Source organism: Drosophila subpulchrella, chromosome 2L (genome assembly GCF_014743375.2).
Source record: "Drosophila subpulchrella strain 33 F10 #4 breed RU33 chromosome 2L, RU_Dsub_v1.1 Primary Assembly, whole genome shotgun sequence".
NCBI classification, from domain to species: Eukaryota; Metazoa; Arthropoda; class Insecta; order Diptera; family Drosophilidae; genus Drosophila; species Drosophila subpulchrella.
The window spans coordinates 5,166,226-5,179,332 of record NC_050610.1 but is presented as its reverse complement, the minus strand read 5'-3'; the positions used below and the strand labels follow the sequence as shown (position 1 = coordinate 5,179,332).

At 37.2% G+C, this 13,107-nt stretch overlaps 5 protein-coding genes across 7 annotated transcripts; 3 read left to right on the top strand and 2 right to left on the bottom strand.

Moving 5' to 3' along the window:
* Positions 1-117: 117 nt before the first annotated feature.
* On the bottom strand, positions 118-1,014 carry LOC119546415 (COMM domain-containing protein 5). Its single transcript, XM_037852680.1, has 3 exons — positions 658-1,014; positions 414-557; positions 118-350 (listed from the first exon to the last, which is right to left on the bottom strand). The coding sequence occupies exons 1-3, from the start codon at positions 963-965 to the stop codon at positions 185-187; spliced, it is 618 nt and encodes a 205-aa protein (XP_037708608.1). The 5' UTR covers positions 966-1,014; the 3' UTR covers positions 118-184.
* A 3,621-nt stretch (positions 1,015-4,635) lies between these two features.
* LOC119547818 lies at positions 4,636-6,690 on the top strand. Its single transcript, XM_037854842.1, has 3 exons — positions 4,636-4,710; positions 6,402-6,498; positions 6,615-6,690. The coding sequence occupies exons 1-3, from the start codon at positions 4,643-4,645 to the stop codon at positions 6,624-6,626; spliced, it is 177 nt and encodes a 58-aa protein (XP_037710770.1). The 5' UTR covers positions 4,636-4,642; the 3' UTR covers positions 6,627-6,690.
* Positions 6,691-6,823: 133 nt separating this feature from the next.
* On the top strand, positions 6,824-8,988 carry LOC119546217 (ubiquitin-40S ribosomal protein S27a). The gene is made up of 3 exons (XM_037852357.1): positions 6,824-6,921; positions 8,242-8,582; positions 8,760-8,988. The coding sequence occupies exons 2-3, from the start codon at positions 8,262-8,264 to the stop codon at positions 8,907-8,909; spliced, it is 471 nt and encodes a 156-aa protein (XP_037708285.1). The 5' UTR covers positions 6,824-6,921; positions 8,242-8,261; the 3' UTR covers positions 8,910-8,988.
* On the top strand, positions 6,868-8,145 carry LOC119546216 (ribosome biogenesis protein NSA2 homolog). Of its 2 annotated transcripts, none has more exons than XM_037852354.1 (2): positions 6,868-6,921; positions 7,278-8,145. In XM_037852354.1, the coding sequence occupies exon 2, from the start codon at positions 7,306-7,308 to the stop codon at positions 8,083-8,085; it is 780 nt and encodes a 259-aa protein (XP_037708282.1). In that variant the 5' UTR covers positions 6,868-6,921; positions 7,278-7,305; the 3' UTR covers positions 8,086-8,145. The 2 variants fall into 2 exon arrangements, with proteins under 2 accessions (XP_037708282.1, XP_037708283.1); XM_037852355.1 differs by lacking the exon at positions 6,868-6,921 and adding an exon at positions 7,070-7,161.
* Positions 8,989-9,541: 553 nt separating the features above from the next.
* On the bottom strand, positions 9,542-12,471 carry LOC119546215 (prolyl endopeptidase). 2 transcript variants are annotated; one of them, XM_037852352.1, is made up of 9 exons: positions 12,312-12,471; positions 11,620-12,218; positions 11,425-11,567; positions 11,204-11,363; positions 11,027-11,146; positions 10,885-10,965; positions 10,435-10,826; positions 10,104-10,376; positions 9,542-10,040 (listed from the first exon to the last, which is right to left on the bottom strand). In XM_037852352.1, the coding sequence occupies exons 1-9, from the start codon at positions 12,415-12,417 to the stop codon at positions 9,641-9,643; spliced, it is 2,274 nt and encodes a 757-aa protein (XP_037708280.1). In that variant the 5' UTR covers positions 12,418-12,471; the 3' UTR covers positions 9,542-9,640. The 2 variants fall into 2 exon arrangements, with proteins under 2 accessions (XP_037708280.1, XP_037708281.1); XM_037852353.1 differs by having other exon boundaries at positions 11,620-12,211; positions 12,312-12,398.
* Between the last annotated feature and the right edge of the window lie 636 nt (positions 12,472-13,107).

The window sequence follows — 13,107 nt, the reverse complement described above, 5'->3', positions numbered from 1 at the left end:
TCGGTATAAATATTGGGAGGTAGGGCTTTCCAGCAGGTTATTCCTACAACATTAACTGTCAAGGTTGGGTAATGTGGAAGCTTCCTTTAAATTAATGATTTTAACTTTTAAAAATTATCTTATATACACACATACTAACATACGTAACATTTATTCAACATTATTTGATTACCAAACATTTAAATTATTTTAAAGCCGCGCGGCTTTGCAATGACTGCAACTCATTCAGTAAAACTGCGATATTATAACGGACTTGCTGGAACATAGATAGTGGCAATTCTAGAGTACGATATTCTTTATTGTGGAGTTTGAAGTGGAGGACTATTGTAGGTTTATCTATTTGCACAGTACTAAAAATAAAAGAATGTTAAGGATAAATATCATAAAATATGAGTACACACATAATTACGTACTTTAAGGATAGGGAAATATTAATTCTCCACTGCAACTTCGTCATTTTAACCCGGTCCATTTTGGTTTCTGCAAAGTTCTTGCTGAGTATATCTCGATGGTTTAATAAAACCTTGCAAATGTCATCAACGTATTCTTCTGTAAAACTGCGGACAGAGTTATAAATTATTTTAACAAAGTTCATCAGTAGAAACACAGCCATAATATGTATGTCATATAAATGTACACATGCATATGAATACGTACTTCAAGTCGTCCATTAAACACTTTCGCAACTCATGATGTTTTACAGCGCCTTTTGGATATCTCAGAAAGATTTGCATCATTAAAAATATCATTGTAAAAAGTTCACAAAAGTTTGGTGGAATCTTCTGGCCCGAATTTGTTAGCTTGTTCAGTGCCAGGGATAGCACTTCTGAAGACGACTTTTTTGTTTCAATGAAATGCACAGATACTTGAATAAGGACTCGTAACATAGACTTGGTCAGTTGCGGGGCGAAAGCAGTGTATGGCTTGACACTCCTTAAAAGATTATATCTAAACGAAGACGACATGATTTTTATAATTTGTTTGGTAAAAACGTAAACAAACTAAAGATGAGTACATTTCGATAACTGGTATTTCGATATTGAAACCTTGGATATTCATCGTACAAATTTAAAAGATGGAATGAAATGGAATTGCTATTCACTTCCGAAAGATTCACCCGGACTCTAATTTCCCAGATCTGCTCCGAGACTCTCTTTCGAAATAACTACACGGATTCGAATTTACCTCTGTTCTTACTCTGTTAGCTTCCAAAAAATTCTGAAAACTTTCCGTCAAGCATTAGGCTAGCGGATTTAAATCCGCTAAGACAATAATTAATTGTTTAAACAATAACTTTACATGCAAATGGTGTCTTTATGAAAATCTGGATGTTAAATGTTGATTATCGCGTTATAAGATTTTAAATTAATTGAAAATTTGCTATATAATAAATTATTTTGTGGTTGGACCTTAAAACTGTTATAAGTTTTATTTTTAAAATCACTTTATAATAGATATGTCACGATTTTTATTTAAAACTCATGAAATAATTGTTATTCTCTCAGTTTTATATTAAACTTGACAAATAAAACTTATTCTCCGAGTTTTATTTTCCGCTTGAAAAATAACAGTTATTCTTTGAGTTTTATATAAAAATCAAATAATACAACTTATTCTCTGAGTTTTATTATTTCGATCAAAAATAAAACTCAATATCATATTGTGGCGGTTCCGTAGTTCATAGAAATGTAATTCAAAATTTAGAAATAGCCAACCGCGCATTTAGTATTTTAAATTTTTAATCACATTTCTACGAACCACGGAACCGCCACAATATGATTTTGAGTTTTATGTTTGATTTAAATAATAAAACTCAGAGAATAAGTTTTATTATTTGATTTTTATATAAAACTCAAAGAATAACTGTTATTTTTCAAGCGAAAAGTAAAACTCAAAAAATAAGTTTTATTTGTCAAGTTTTATATAAAACTCACAATATAACGATTATTTCATGAGTTTTAAATAAAGCTCTGAAAAATAAAAATCATTGCGGTTATGTAAAATACAATGTTTAATAACGTCAGTGGTGTAGTTGGATTTTTTTCAGGATTTTCCCTTGTTAGTGATTTTTTTGTTTGAAAAAACAAAAATAACAGTTATTTTCGAACCCTGTTAACAATAATTAGAGACGGCTGCTGCCGTCAGCTGTTTTATTTGGCACCAAAAGGGACTTTCTTTAAGAAAACTACCAAACACACAACAGAAATTTGATTATGTTCAAGGAAAAACCGACAATGTTAACGAACGTTACCGAGTGAAATCTGGAACAGACCTGACAACTAATTAATATTTTCATAAACTTTAAAAGTTTCAATTTGTTTAATATGTTTAAAAATTGTTTGAAAGAACATTTTGAAATATATAATACGGGTATTATAGGGGATTGGTCAGTTTTACTTATTATTGTTAGTTTTGATAAAAATTTTAATGTTCTATTAGTTTAATGTTAGTCATTGCATTCTGTTCACTTTCTATTCTACTGAAGCACAAGGGTACATTTTGTCCTTAGCGATACTGTGAGATTATCAAGTCCTTAATAGTTTAATAAATTATGTACATAGATAAATGTATATTCACTTGTCACTGCACCACTGCACTTTGAACCCCCTTTAGTTTCATTATATTATTTCATGTGATTTAGTTCTGAATAAGGGTATAAAGCCTCAACCAATTATTACAAATTATGGTCCGATTGAAATTACACTCGGTAATTACCACGTGCAATTCACGCTGTCAATCAAACAAAATCACTTACCATAAGAGGGTATAAAATGCTGAGCAGGACATCAAATCGTAAAATGAAACTCTCAATCTGTCTGTTTATTTTACTACTTGCAGCAGGTGAAGTAATCCTGGATATGGAAATATCAGTTTTAACCCAATTTGTTGTAAACTTGGTTAAAACCACACATGCAATCTTGTTTATATGTTCGCTCAAAGGTAAGGAATAAAATATAAAATCTAATCGACTTTTCATAAATGTAATACAAACTAAATTATTGCTAGATTTCGAAGAACCGACTATAGCATTGATGGAAAGAAATCAATTTGTGAGTGTCGTACATTTCAATCAATCTTATTCTCTTTCATCTTTGTTGACAAGAGAAAACCATGCTCGAACTTCTATTTTGGTAAATGCCAGATGTAGTGGAACGTCTGAACTCCTTTTCGAAGCCTCTGAAAATAGGTACTTTAACAAAACCTATCAATGGTTCCTTTGGGGAGTTGACATAGAGGTTGAAACGTTATTTCCTTATAAACTGAAATATGTTGGCCCAAACGCTCAGATAACGTATGTAAACAAAACCGATAACGGGTACGCATATTGGGATATTCATTCCAAGGGACGACACTTGAAATCGCGGTTGGAAATTAATTTGATAGCAACACTATCAAATGATACATTGAATATAGCTTGCGACATTTTTCATTTGCAAAGTATTGATTTTCGCGGACAGTTTAATGGAATTACTCTAAGAGGAGCGAGTGTTGTAAGTAGAGTAATATTATGCCAAAGCCTGTTGCTATTTACTTTCCATTTCAGATCGATAAAGAGGATATAATTTCAAATGAACAAATTGAATCTATTCTGTCGCGACCCACTAAGGATGCTGGAGTGGCAGCTTTTATAAAGTATCACTACGAACTTTTGGGACTTTTAAGGGACCGTTTCAATTTCACCGTTAACTTTCGGAATTCTAGGGGATGGGCTGGACGGTTGGGGAATAGTACCTTTCGGCTTGGTCTATTGGGAATAATCATGCGAAACGAGGCAGATATTGCCGCATCCGGAGCGTTCAATAGAATTAATCGATTCGCAGAGTTTGATATAATTCATCAAAGCTGGAAATTTGAAACTGCGTTTTTGTACCGCTATACTGCAGATTTGGACACTCATGGAAAAAGTGGAAACTTTCTATCGCCATTCAGCGACAGAGTTTGGTTCTTTTCCCTGTTAACCCTTGCTGCTTTCAGCATAATTTGGATCCTATTTGAAATTATAGACAGCAAGTTATTACACAGAGGAGATAACTTCAAAAAACCAGACGGTGTAAGTCAGAAAATTCAAGATGAACTTAACGCTAAGAAAGGTAAACCTTGCATTAAAACGACTTGCATCGAACGGATTCTACAGACATTTGGAGCCTGTTGTCAACAGGGATTGGATCCGAATCCACAAGATCGTTCAGTGCGTTTTCTTGTAATGACATTATTTCTGTTCTCTCTTGTAATGTACAACTATTATACGTCTTCTGTGGTGGGAGGATTGCTCAGCTCTTCAGATCAAGGTCCAGCTACTGTTGATGAGATTACTGATAGTCCTTTGAAGATATCATTCGAAGACATTGGATACTATAAAGTCTTATTTCGAGTAAGTATAATTAAAAAGTAAGTTATTACCATTTAACCTTTTCATTTTCAGGAAAGTCAAAATCAATCGATTACAAGACTAATTGAGAAAAAACTTTCTTCTTCGAGAAGTACAAATGAATTGCCAATTTTCAGTCATATTGAGGAAGCTGTTCCATATCTTAAAAACGGCGGATTCGCGTTTCACTGTGAAGTAGTTGACGCTTACCCGGTGATTGCAGAATATTTTGATGCTAATGAGATCTGTGATCTGCGAGAAGTGTCTGGTCTCATGGAAGTGGAAATAATGAATTGGATTTTACATAAAAACAGCCAGTATACGGAAATATTTCGAACAGCGTAAGAAACCATTTCGTTGACTTGAATATTTATTTATACAAAAACTTAGGAATTTCAACTGAATTCACTCCACTATTTTTTGAACGGTAACGCGTATTTTCTAGGGGGTGTAGACATTTTGCAAGCGTTGCCACCCATTCGTGGGTTGTCAATCTCTTCATTTGAAAAAAGCTGATTCAATTTACAGTTAATTATGAATCTAATGTTTTGAATTATTTAAAGTCATCCAATTTAATCTAAAAATGAATTCCCCAGCGATGTATCTTTAATCTCTGTGCGATATCGTCGAATTGTCCGAAGTCCGAACCAGTTTTTTCGAAACTAATTACTTAGACCATTACAGTGATAACTTTGCTAAAAAGTTTCGATTATGCAAAAGCACGACTCTATTTGTTTTACGAGAGATTATTGTGCGACTTTAGTCCGAAGTAAAGAAGTAAGCGTATTTTTTTTAATTAAACTAATTCGTAAAACAATTATTTTTGGTAATTCAGCCATGGGTTGAGCTCCGATTCAATGCAATGCGAAGATACAGCTTTAGGATTTGGTTTCTAGGATCATATCATGATATTAATATTCTTTACAACTAAATTACTTTCCTTCAGACATTGTTTTAATTTTGTTTAATATTTGGTATACGTCATCAGCTGTTACTTTGACTGTTTTATGCCATTTGTCAATAATATTTCGACTAATTTTCGACAATTAGAGCCTTGTTACAGCATGTCGGGTTGCCTATCGAGCGAGCCTCTAAATAGATTCTTCGAAATAACTGTTTACACTGGGTCACCCCATTTATCAGGTTATGTCAGCTGATTTTTGCTTTGATTTTAACACAGAGGATATGCAATGGTTTTGTCACTGTTTTCCTTCCATATACATATATTTTCTCACCTCTTTCTTTCGACATGTGACATTTAATACCATTAAGAAGATATGCTAGAATAGCTTAATTAAAATTAATTTTTAGAAACAATTAATCTCGTTAGCCAAAGTCAGAACAGCTGTTTTTATTTATTTCTCATTTCGAAAAATACTTAAAAAATACCAAACACCCGACAAAGGCCCTACCTTTGCCCATCTCTAGTTGCCCATGAAAACCCTATGTTAAAAAAGAGAGTTAAGCTGTTTACCGTAACTAAGGCTGTCATTTACTTGGAGTTTCGAAGGACAAACGGGAAATCGAACACCAAAAACTTATAAAAACGGACCTTAATTGGAAAGCTGAGTATCTCGTGTATAATTATCTCCTTTTGTACATATATCTACGTAATTTTCTCTAACTGAATCGCCTTACTATTTATACTGTTTACAGTTGTCATATCAGCTGTTAATAAGTTTTCGGTGTCTTACATTTTTCGAAATTCCAAACCATTCCCTCAAAAATAACTTTTTTTTTGTACTTATACAGGCTAAAATTTTTCTAATCAATAACTGATTCTGCTCAAGGATGGCTGTTTTTGCCCAGTTTCAACCCACTGGCTAGATGAGTTTTCTGTGTCATCCCGGAGACAAAAATTTCTCAATTGTTGCTCAGGGATGTGCTCTTTGGTATTCAGCTAAAATGCTAGTACTGATTAATATTATTTGTTAATGGGAGGGTAGATGTTTTTCATTAAAAAATGTATAAATCGATCATATTTTTTTTTACAGTCGTACAATTATTGCTGCAAATAATATATTTTTTATAGAATGTGCAATGCTCAGGAAAAAGGATTTGTGGAACGCATCCTTCGACGGCGACAAATCAAAAAGCCAGCATGTCAATCATTATACACTGTTTATCCTGTAAGCTTAGCAGGTGTTCTACCAGCATTTGTTACCTTGATCTGTAAGCATGTTAAGAGTTTCACCTTAAAAAATATAATATTATTTGTTTTTAAATTATTAAATTATTCTCTTAGGTGGGATCCTGATTTCCCTGCTGCTTTTGGGTATGGAGAAATTATATGCGTATCTTGGCTTGGAAAAATTATGGAGCTTTTAGTTTAACAATATTTATTGATATATTACAATATTGTAGAAAAATACTTAAAAAGTATTCCAATATCATATGGCAATGTTGTTTCATTCCACGCATTCCAATAATTTCAATAATTCGTGAAATAAATAAAATGCTTACACGAAATGCAACTCTGCGCTAATTTTTCGACTTCCTGTCACGCTGTATATGTGGTTCTTTCTTTCCTTTGATTCTGTTGCCGAAGCAAGGTAAGTTTTTGGGGTTGCTAAGATTAACGTATCGTTTAAGTGAATTAAAACGCATAAATACAAAGCGAAAGTAGTCTATTATACTTGTAAATTGTTACGAGTGTTATTCATGACTCTTTTTTATTGAAAAATATGAAAATAATTTCAGTGCACATGTAACTTTGTCTAGCAATTCACATTGCTAAAATATAATTGTGAAGAAAAAAAAACATCTTGTGAAATTTAAATTTATACATTAAGGTAAGTGAATTTTAGCGTGATTAGTTTTCTGAGGATGGCCGGTAAAGGCTTCCCCAGGGAACATGTTTCGCACTACCTCTCTGTCCACATGATTTTAACCATATGAATACTTTCAGAACTCGGCTTCAGAACTAACAAGTAACCATGCCGCAGAATGAGTATATGGAACGCCATCGCAAGCTGTATGGCAGGCGATTGGATTACGAGGAGCGGAAGCGCAAGAAGGAAGCCCGTCTTCCCAAGGACCGCGCACGCAAGGCTCGCAAGTTGCGCGGCATCAAGGCTAAGCTCTTCAACAAGGAGCGACGCAATGAAAAGATTCAGATCAAGAAGAAGATCCAAGCCCACGAGGAGAAGAAGGTCAAGAAGCAGGAGGAGAAGGTTGAGGATGGAGCCCTGCCACACTACCTGCTCGACAGAGGCATCCAGTCCAGCGCCAAGGTCCTGTCCAATATGATCAAGCAGAAGCGCAAAGAGAAGGCTGGCAAGTGGGACGTGCCCATTCCCAAAGTACGCGCCCAGTCGGATGCAGAGGTCTTCAAGGTGCTGAAGACAGGCAAGACAAAGCGGAAGGCGTGGAAGCGCATGGTCACAAAAGTCACCTTCGTCGGCGAGAACTTCACCCGCAAGCCACCAAAGTTCGAACGCTTCATCCGACCCATGGGTCTGCGTATGAAGAAGGCCCATGTGACGCATCCTGAACTGAAAGCCACCTTCAATCTGCCCATCATCGGCGTCAAGAAGAACCCCAGCTCGCCCATGTTCACATCTTTGGGCGTCATCACCAAGGGTACTGTGATCGAAGTCAACATCTCCGAACTTGGATTGGTAACGCAAACGGGAAAAGTAGTCTGGGGCAAATACGCACAGGTTACGAATAATCCAGAGAACGACGGCGTCATCAATGCAGTGCTGCTTGTCTAACCAACAAATGTTGCTACCTACTTTAAGAGTTTGCTTTAATAAACAAACATATACAAATAACGCTTGACAATGTTTCTTTTTCTTAGATCTTTTTTATAGTATAAGCCTACCAATGTGTTTTATGATTCTATATCTACATTTTCTTCTTTCTTGCAGTTTGGTGACTGGAACACAAGATGCAGATCTTCGTGAAGACCCTCACGGGCAAGACCATCACTCTTGAGGTCGAACCTTCGGATACTATCGAAAATGTCAAAGCCAAGATTCAGGACAAAGAAGGAATTCCTCCAGATCAGCAGCGTCTGATCTTCGCTGGCAAGCAGCTGGAAGATGGCCGCACCCTCTCTGATTATAACATTCAGAAGGAGTCCACTTTGCACTTGGTGCTGCGCCTGCGTGGTGGTGCCAAGAAGCGCAAGAAGAAGAACTACTCCACCCCCAAGAAGATCAAGCACAAGAGGAAGAAGGTCAAGCTAGCTGTCCTGAAATACTACAAGGTACACACAACAATCTACCGACAACCGAAAACATTCTGATCTGTTCTTGGAATTCTTGAGTCTTGGTCTTGCGCTCTTTGGCTTAAGATTTGGACCTCAGAGTGACTTCACCAGTGCCCAATATAGACAAGTCATGTATGTGCTGAACGTTTAATAATCTCATGTATTTCTCCCCAGGTTGACGAGAACGGCAAGATCCACCGTCTGCGTCGCGAGTGCCCCGGTGAGAACTGCGGCGCCGGCGTCTTCATGGCTGCCCACGAAGACCGTCACTACTGCGGCAAGTGCAACCTGACCTTTGTCTTCAGCAAACCAGAGGAAAAGTAATTCTGCTACATATAACACCATGTACGTTTCCAGAAATCAAATAAAGGTAGTAATTGAATAATAAATTCAATCACAGAAATTTATACCGCATTTTATTGGTCGTCAACAAAGTTTAAGCATCTCATCGGCATCGCAAATGAATAATTAAGAAATTAAAACAAAAAGGAAGCTATCTTCGCCATGTCATCCATCCGACTTCATCCCAAGTTGTATGTTAACGATAACCCGTACATATTTAGTTTAGCCAAGTGATTCAGAGAACCGATGATGTGTTTTCCCCGATTTGATTTGGCAGCTGCAAGTATGACTTCGTCCATCCGACATTATCCCAATTTATAATTAAACGATAAGACCTACATATTTTTGTAGTAAAGTGATTCAGAGACAGATTAAAGTGACAGCTGCCAGTATGATGGCTTCCATCCGACTTAATCCAAAAGTGGACGTCAACGACCTCCACTATATAATTTAAAGTCAAATGATTCAAAAAACTCTTGGCGTTCCCAACTTTTGAGGTCATAAGGAAAACCCCTGATAACAAGACCCGATCGCTGTTTTTATTGTTTTTTCCACCAATTTTGCACACCGTTCTTTCCTTAGTAATTTATTGTGAAAGTAAAGTAAACCATAAATCTCATTTAGGTGTGAAGTTTATTTTGTAAATATTGAATACATTGTAAAAGCAATTTTTACTCGACCTTGAGAAATGCAATTTGTTTATGGTTAACCACTCAAACGTTGACTTTGTCGACATTAAGGCTCTTCGACAAGAATGTCAGGATGTCAGTGGCTTCTTCGATTCTCTTCGAGGTGGGCTTGCCGGCTCCATGGCCCGCCTTCTGATAGACCCGCAACAGGACCGGGTTATTTTGGAACTCGGAGTCGCGAACAGCTTCCTGCAGGGCGGCGATGAATTTCAGCGAATGCAAGGGACTGACACGATCGTCGTGGTCGGCCGTCAGGATCAGAGTGGATGGGTATTCCGTCTCAGCGCCCTTCGGGGTGTGCACATTATGCAGCGGCGAAAACTTGTACAGATTATCAAAGTGCTCCTTTTCGGATGGGTTTCCGTAATCCGAGCACCACGCATGCCCAATGGTGAATTTGTGGAAGCGCAACATATCCATTACTCTGTGGAGATCATATAGCTTATTAACAATCTAAGTTTAGTCCCAAAAAAGGTAATATACGAACCCGACTTGTGCCACAGCAGCTCCAAACAAATCGGGACGTTGGTTAATACATGAGCCGACCAGAAGTCCTCCATTGGAACCTCCCTGAATCGCCAGTCGGTCCTTGGACGTGTACTTATGGTCGATCAAATACTCGGCAGCCGCTTGGAAGTCGTCGAATACGTTCTGCTTGTTCAGCAGGCGACCGCCATTGTGCCATTTCTCGCCGTATTCGCCGCCACCTCGCAAATTCGGATAGGCGAGCACACCATCAAAAGTGTCTATAAACATAAGCCTGCCGAGGTTCAAGGATATTAACAAATCTAATCGAATTTCAGCGAATAAGTGCATACCCTGAGAGTCCGAAGGATGGCAGCATACTGATGTTGAAGCCTCCGTATCCGTAAAGGAGACATGGTCGCGGCTCAATGCTATCACGTTTCTTCCTAATAATAAACATGGGTACCTTGGTGCCATCTTTGCTCTTGTAGAATATCTGTTCAACGGCGTAGTCTTCCCGACGAAAACCTTCCAAGTTTAGCTTAATTTCGCGAAATACTGAAGGCGACTGATCGGGTGTCTTGAAATCATACTGGTAAATGGAGCCGGGGTTCAAAAAGGATGAAAAGTTGTAGAATATTTCGGAATATTTCTTCTCTCCGGAGGTTCCCACAATGGTGCCGATATCCAAATCAAATTCACGCAGTAGTTTTCCATCATTCAGGGAATTGACTTGCAGAACGCTCTACAAAAAACATCAGTTAGAACTCCTAAAAATAATAAATCCGCTGGTTATTACTTACCTTCACGTCCCTAATGTAACAAACGAGCAATTTATCAGCATCAACACACTTAACCCAGTCCAAAACATCAGACTTGTGCTCCTATATAAAGTAAATCCAAAGTAAATAATCTTATCTGCGGATAAAAGCAAAAAAAACCTACGGCTATAAGTGTTTCCCAGTTCTCCTCCTCTGGTTTGTTGAAGTCTATGGCAATAACTTGATAATTTGGTGCATTTTTATTTGTACGGAAGAACACTTTTGAACCTTCGTTGGTAATGTACTGAAAGAATAAGAAATATATAATAATATCCAAAAAATTTCCCAGACAGTTACGTACATCATAGTCCGCCTCGAATTTCTCCACAATCTTCTTAACACTGAGTTTGGAGTTTATTTCTGCGCCAGGCTTCAGGTCTGCATAGAACACAATATTGTCTCGGCAATCCTTTACAATGGCCAGAATCAAGTATTTCCCGCAATCAGAGACTGTAGATTGGCTAAATAGCAAATTCAAACAATAATTCTACTCTCAATTGTGTTATTTTCAGAAATTCTTACATTCGCCATGAAGGTTCTTCGGGGAACTCGACCACAAGTGTATCCTTGTCCTGACTTTCCCCTACGCGATGGTAGTACAATTTCTGATTCTCGTTTTGTTTAGTCTCAGATCCATCAGTTTTTCCATCTTGATCGGGGTATCTCTAAATAAATAAACTTGCATTAAGTCTACCGAAGGAAGTCTTTAGTACTTACACCGTAGAAGAATCCCTTATTGTCTTTTGTCCACGAAATCTCGGAGAACTTGACCTTCTCGAGGACTTCGCTTAAGTCTTTACCAGTCTCGGCGTCTCGAATGAGGATCTTGATCCAATCAGATCCACTTTCACTCAGTCCATAGGCCATATACTTGCCGTCTTCGGAGAAGGCCTTTTGGGTCAGGGCAATCGTACCGTCCTCAGACAAAGTGTTCGGATCCAGGAAAACTTTGCTTTCACTTTCGTCGCCCAGCGATTTTTGCTGATACATGACACTTTGGTTTTGCAGCCCAGTGTTCATAAAGTAATAGTAGTAGTTGCCATATCGCATAGGGCATCCGTACTTGGGATAATTCCACAGCTTGGTGAGTTTGGAATTCAGTTTTTTCCATTCGTCACCATTTTCGAGGAATGGCCGGCTTATGTTGTTCTGGGCGTTGACGAATTCCTCGGTCTCCGTCGAATCGGGATCCTCTAGCCAGCGGTACACATCCTTTATCGGGGTGCCATGGAAGTCCTCCTCCACGGATTCATCCTTCCGTGCAACTGGATAAGCGAGCTTTTTGGACAAAGTGCTTGACATGATGGCTCTGGTATCTTGCAATATATGTATAGGTATACACGTATATAATTATTTCTCTTTGAAGCACATGTAATCCGACTGCGTAGGCTACTTAAATGTATACTCACAAGTCAAAGGCAATTCTCGATGAATGTAGTTTCTGGGCAGTGCTCTGGGTGCAACTATTTGGCAAAATCGGCGAAAAAGCAATGGGCCCCGAAAGATGGTATGCATTTGCGAAATTATCAATGCAAAAATTGAAATCTAATTTTCGACAGTCTCGATAAATAATAGGGGTACTCTTCTCAAATCGCTAGCGTAGTGCCAAAACTATCGGCATTCGCTTACAGCTGAAATTGAAGGATGCTTTTACTTATAAAATGTCTATTAACTGACTTTTATTTATATTCTGCAACCAAGTTAAAAACGTAATTCCATGTAAATTCCAACTGACTTTGATTAAAAACAAAGAAATTTCACTTAAAATTACATGTTTTGCAGTTGTTAGAATAAAATGTTTTCATGCTTATCCATAAGAGATTCCATTTCTGTAATCTGTTAAATTGCTTAATGGTTAAGTTTTGGTCAGCTGTTTATGAGCACTTCCATTCAATTTCCATATGCAGCAATTCAAGTCTGTTGAATCGTTCAAAACCAGAGTTGTTACCCTATTTGTAAGAAAAACATTTCCAACTCTCTAACATTTTTCCATAACTAAGACGAGTAATTTACATAAAAACATATTAAAAGTTATTTCTAGATCGTTATATCTTATTTAGAATTTTATCTAACAATGAACTTTAAAATTTAACATGTTTTTAGCTCTAAAAATATTGATAACTAATCACAGCTGTTTGAATATTAAACATGAACCAATTAGAATCGCTGGCTTTGCTGCCTCATTTTTTTGTTGAATTTTCAATA

Coding starts and splice junctions, on each gene's coding strand:
- LOC119546215 (XM_037852352.1), bottom strand. CDS start 12,417: ATGCATACCATCTTTCGGGGCCCATTGCTTTTTCGCCGATTTTGCCAA. Junction 11,568..11,619: donor ATAAGGGATTCTTCTACGGT/GTAAGTACTAAA, acceptor TTATTTATTTAG/AGATACCCCGATCAAGATGG. Junction 10,377..10,434: donor CCATCCTTCGGACTCTCAGG/GTATGCACTTAT, acceptor GAACCTCGGCAG/GCTTATGTTTATAGACACTT.
- LOC119546415 (XM_037852680.1), bottom strand. CDS start 965: ATGTCGTCTTCGTTTAGATATAATCTTTTAAGGAGTGTCAAGCCATAC. Junction 558..657: donor TGTTTAATGGACGACTTGAA/GTACGTATTCAT, acceptor CTCTGTCCGCAG/TTTTACAGAAGAATACGTTG. Junction 351..413: donor AATATTTCCCTATCCTTAAA/GTACGTAATTAT, acceptor TTTTATTTTTAG/TACTGTGCAAATAGATAAAC.
- LOC119546216 (XM_037852354.1), top strand. CDS start 7,306: ATGCCGCAGAATGAGTATATGGAACGCCATCGCAAGCTGTATGGCAGG.
- LOC119547818 (XM_037854842.1), top strand. CDS start 4,643: ATGGAAGTGGAAATAATGAATTGGATTTTACATAAAAACAGCCAGTAT. Junction 4,711..6,401: donor ACGGAAATATTTCGAACAGC/GTAAGAAACCAT, acceptor TATTTTTTATAG/AATGTGCAATGCTCAGGAAA.
- LOC119546217 (XM_037852357.1), top strand. CDS start 8,262: ATGCAGATCTTCGTGAAGACCCTCACGGGCAAGACCATCACTCTTGAG. Junction 8,583..8,759: donor CTGTCCTGAAATACTACAAG/GTACACACAACA, acceptor ATTTCTCCCCAG/GTTGACGAGAACGGCAAGAT.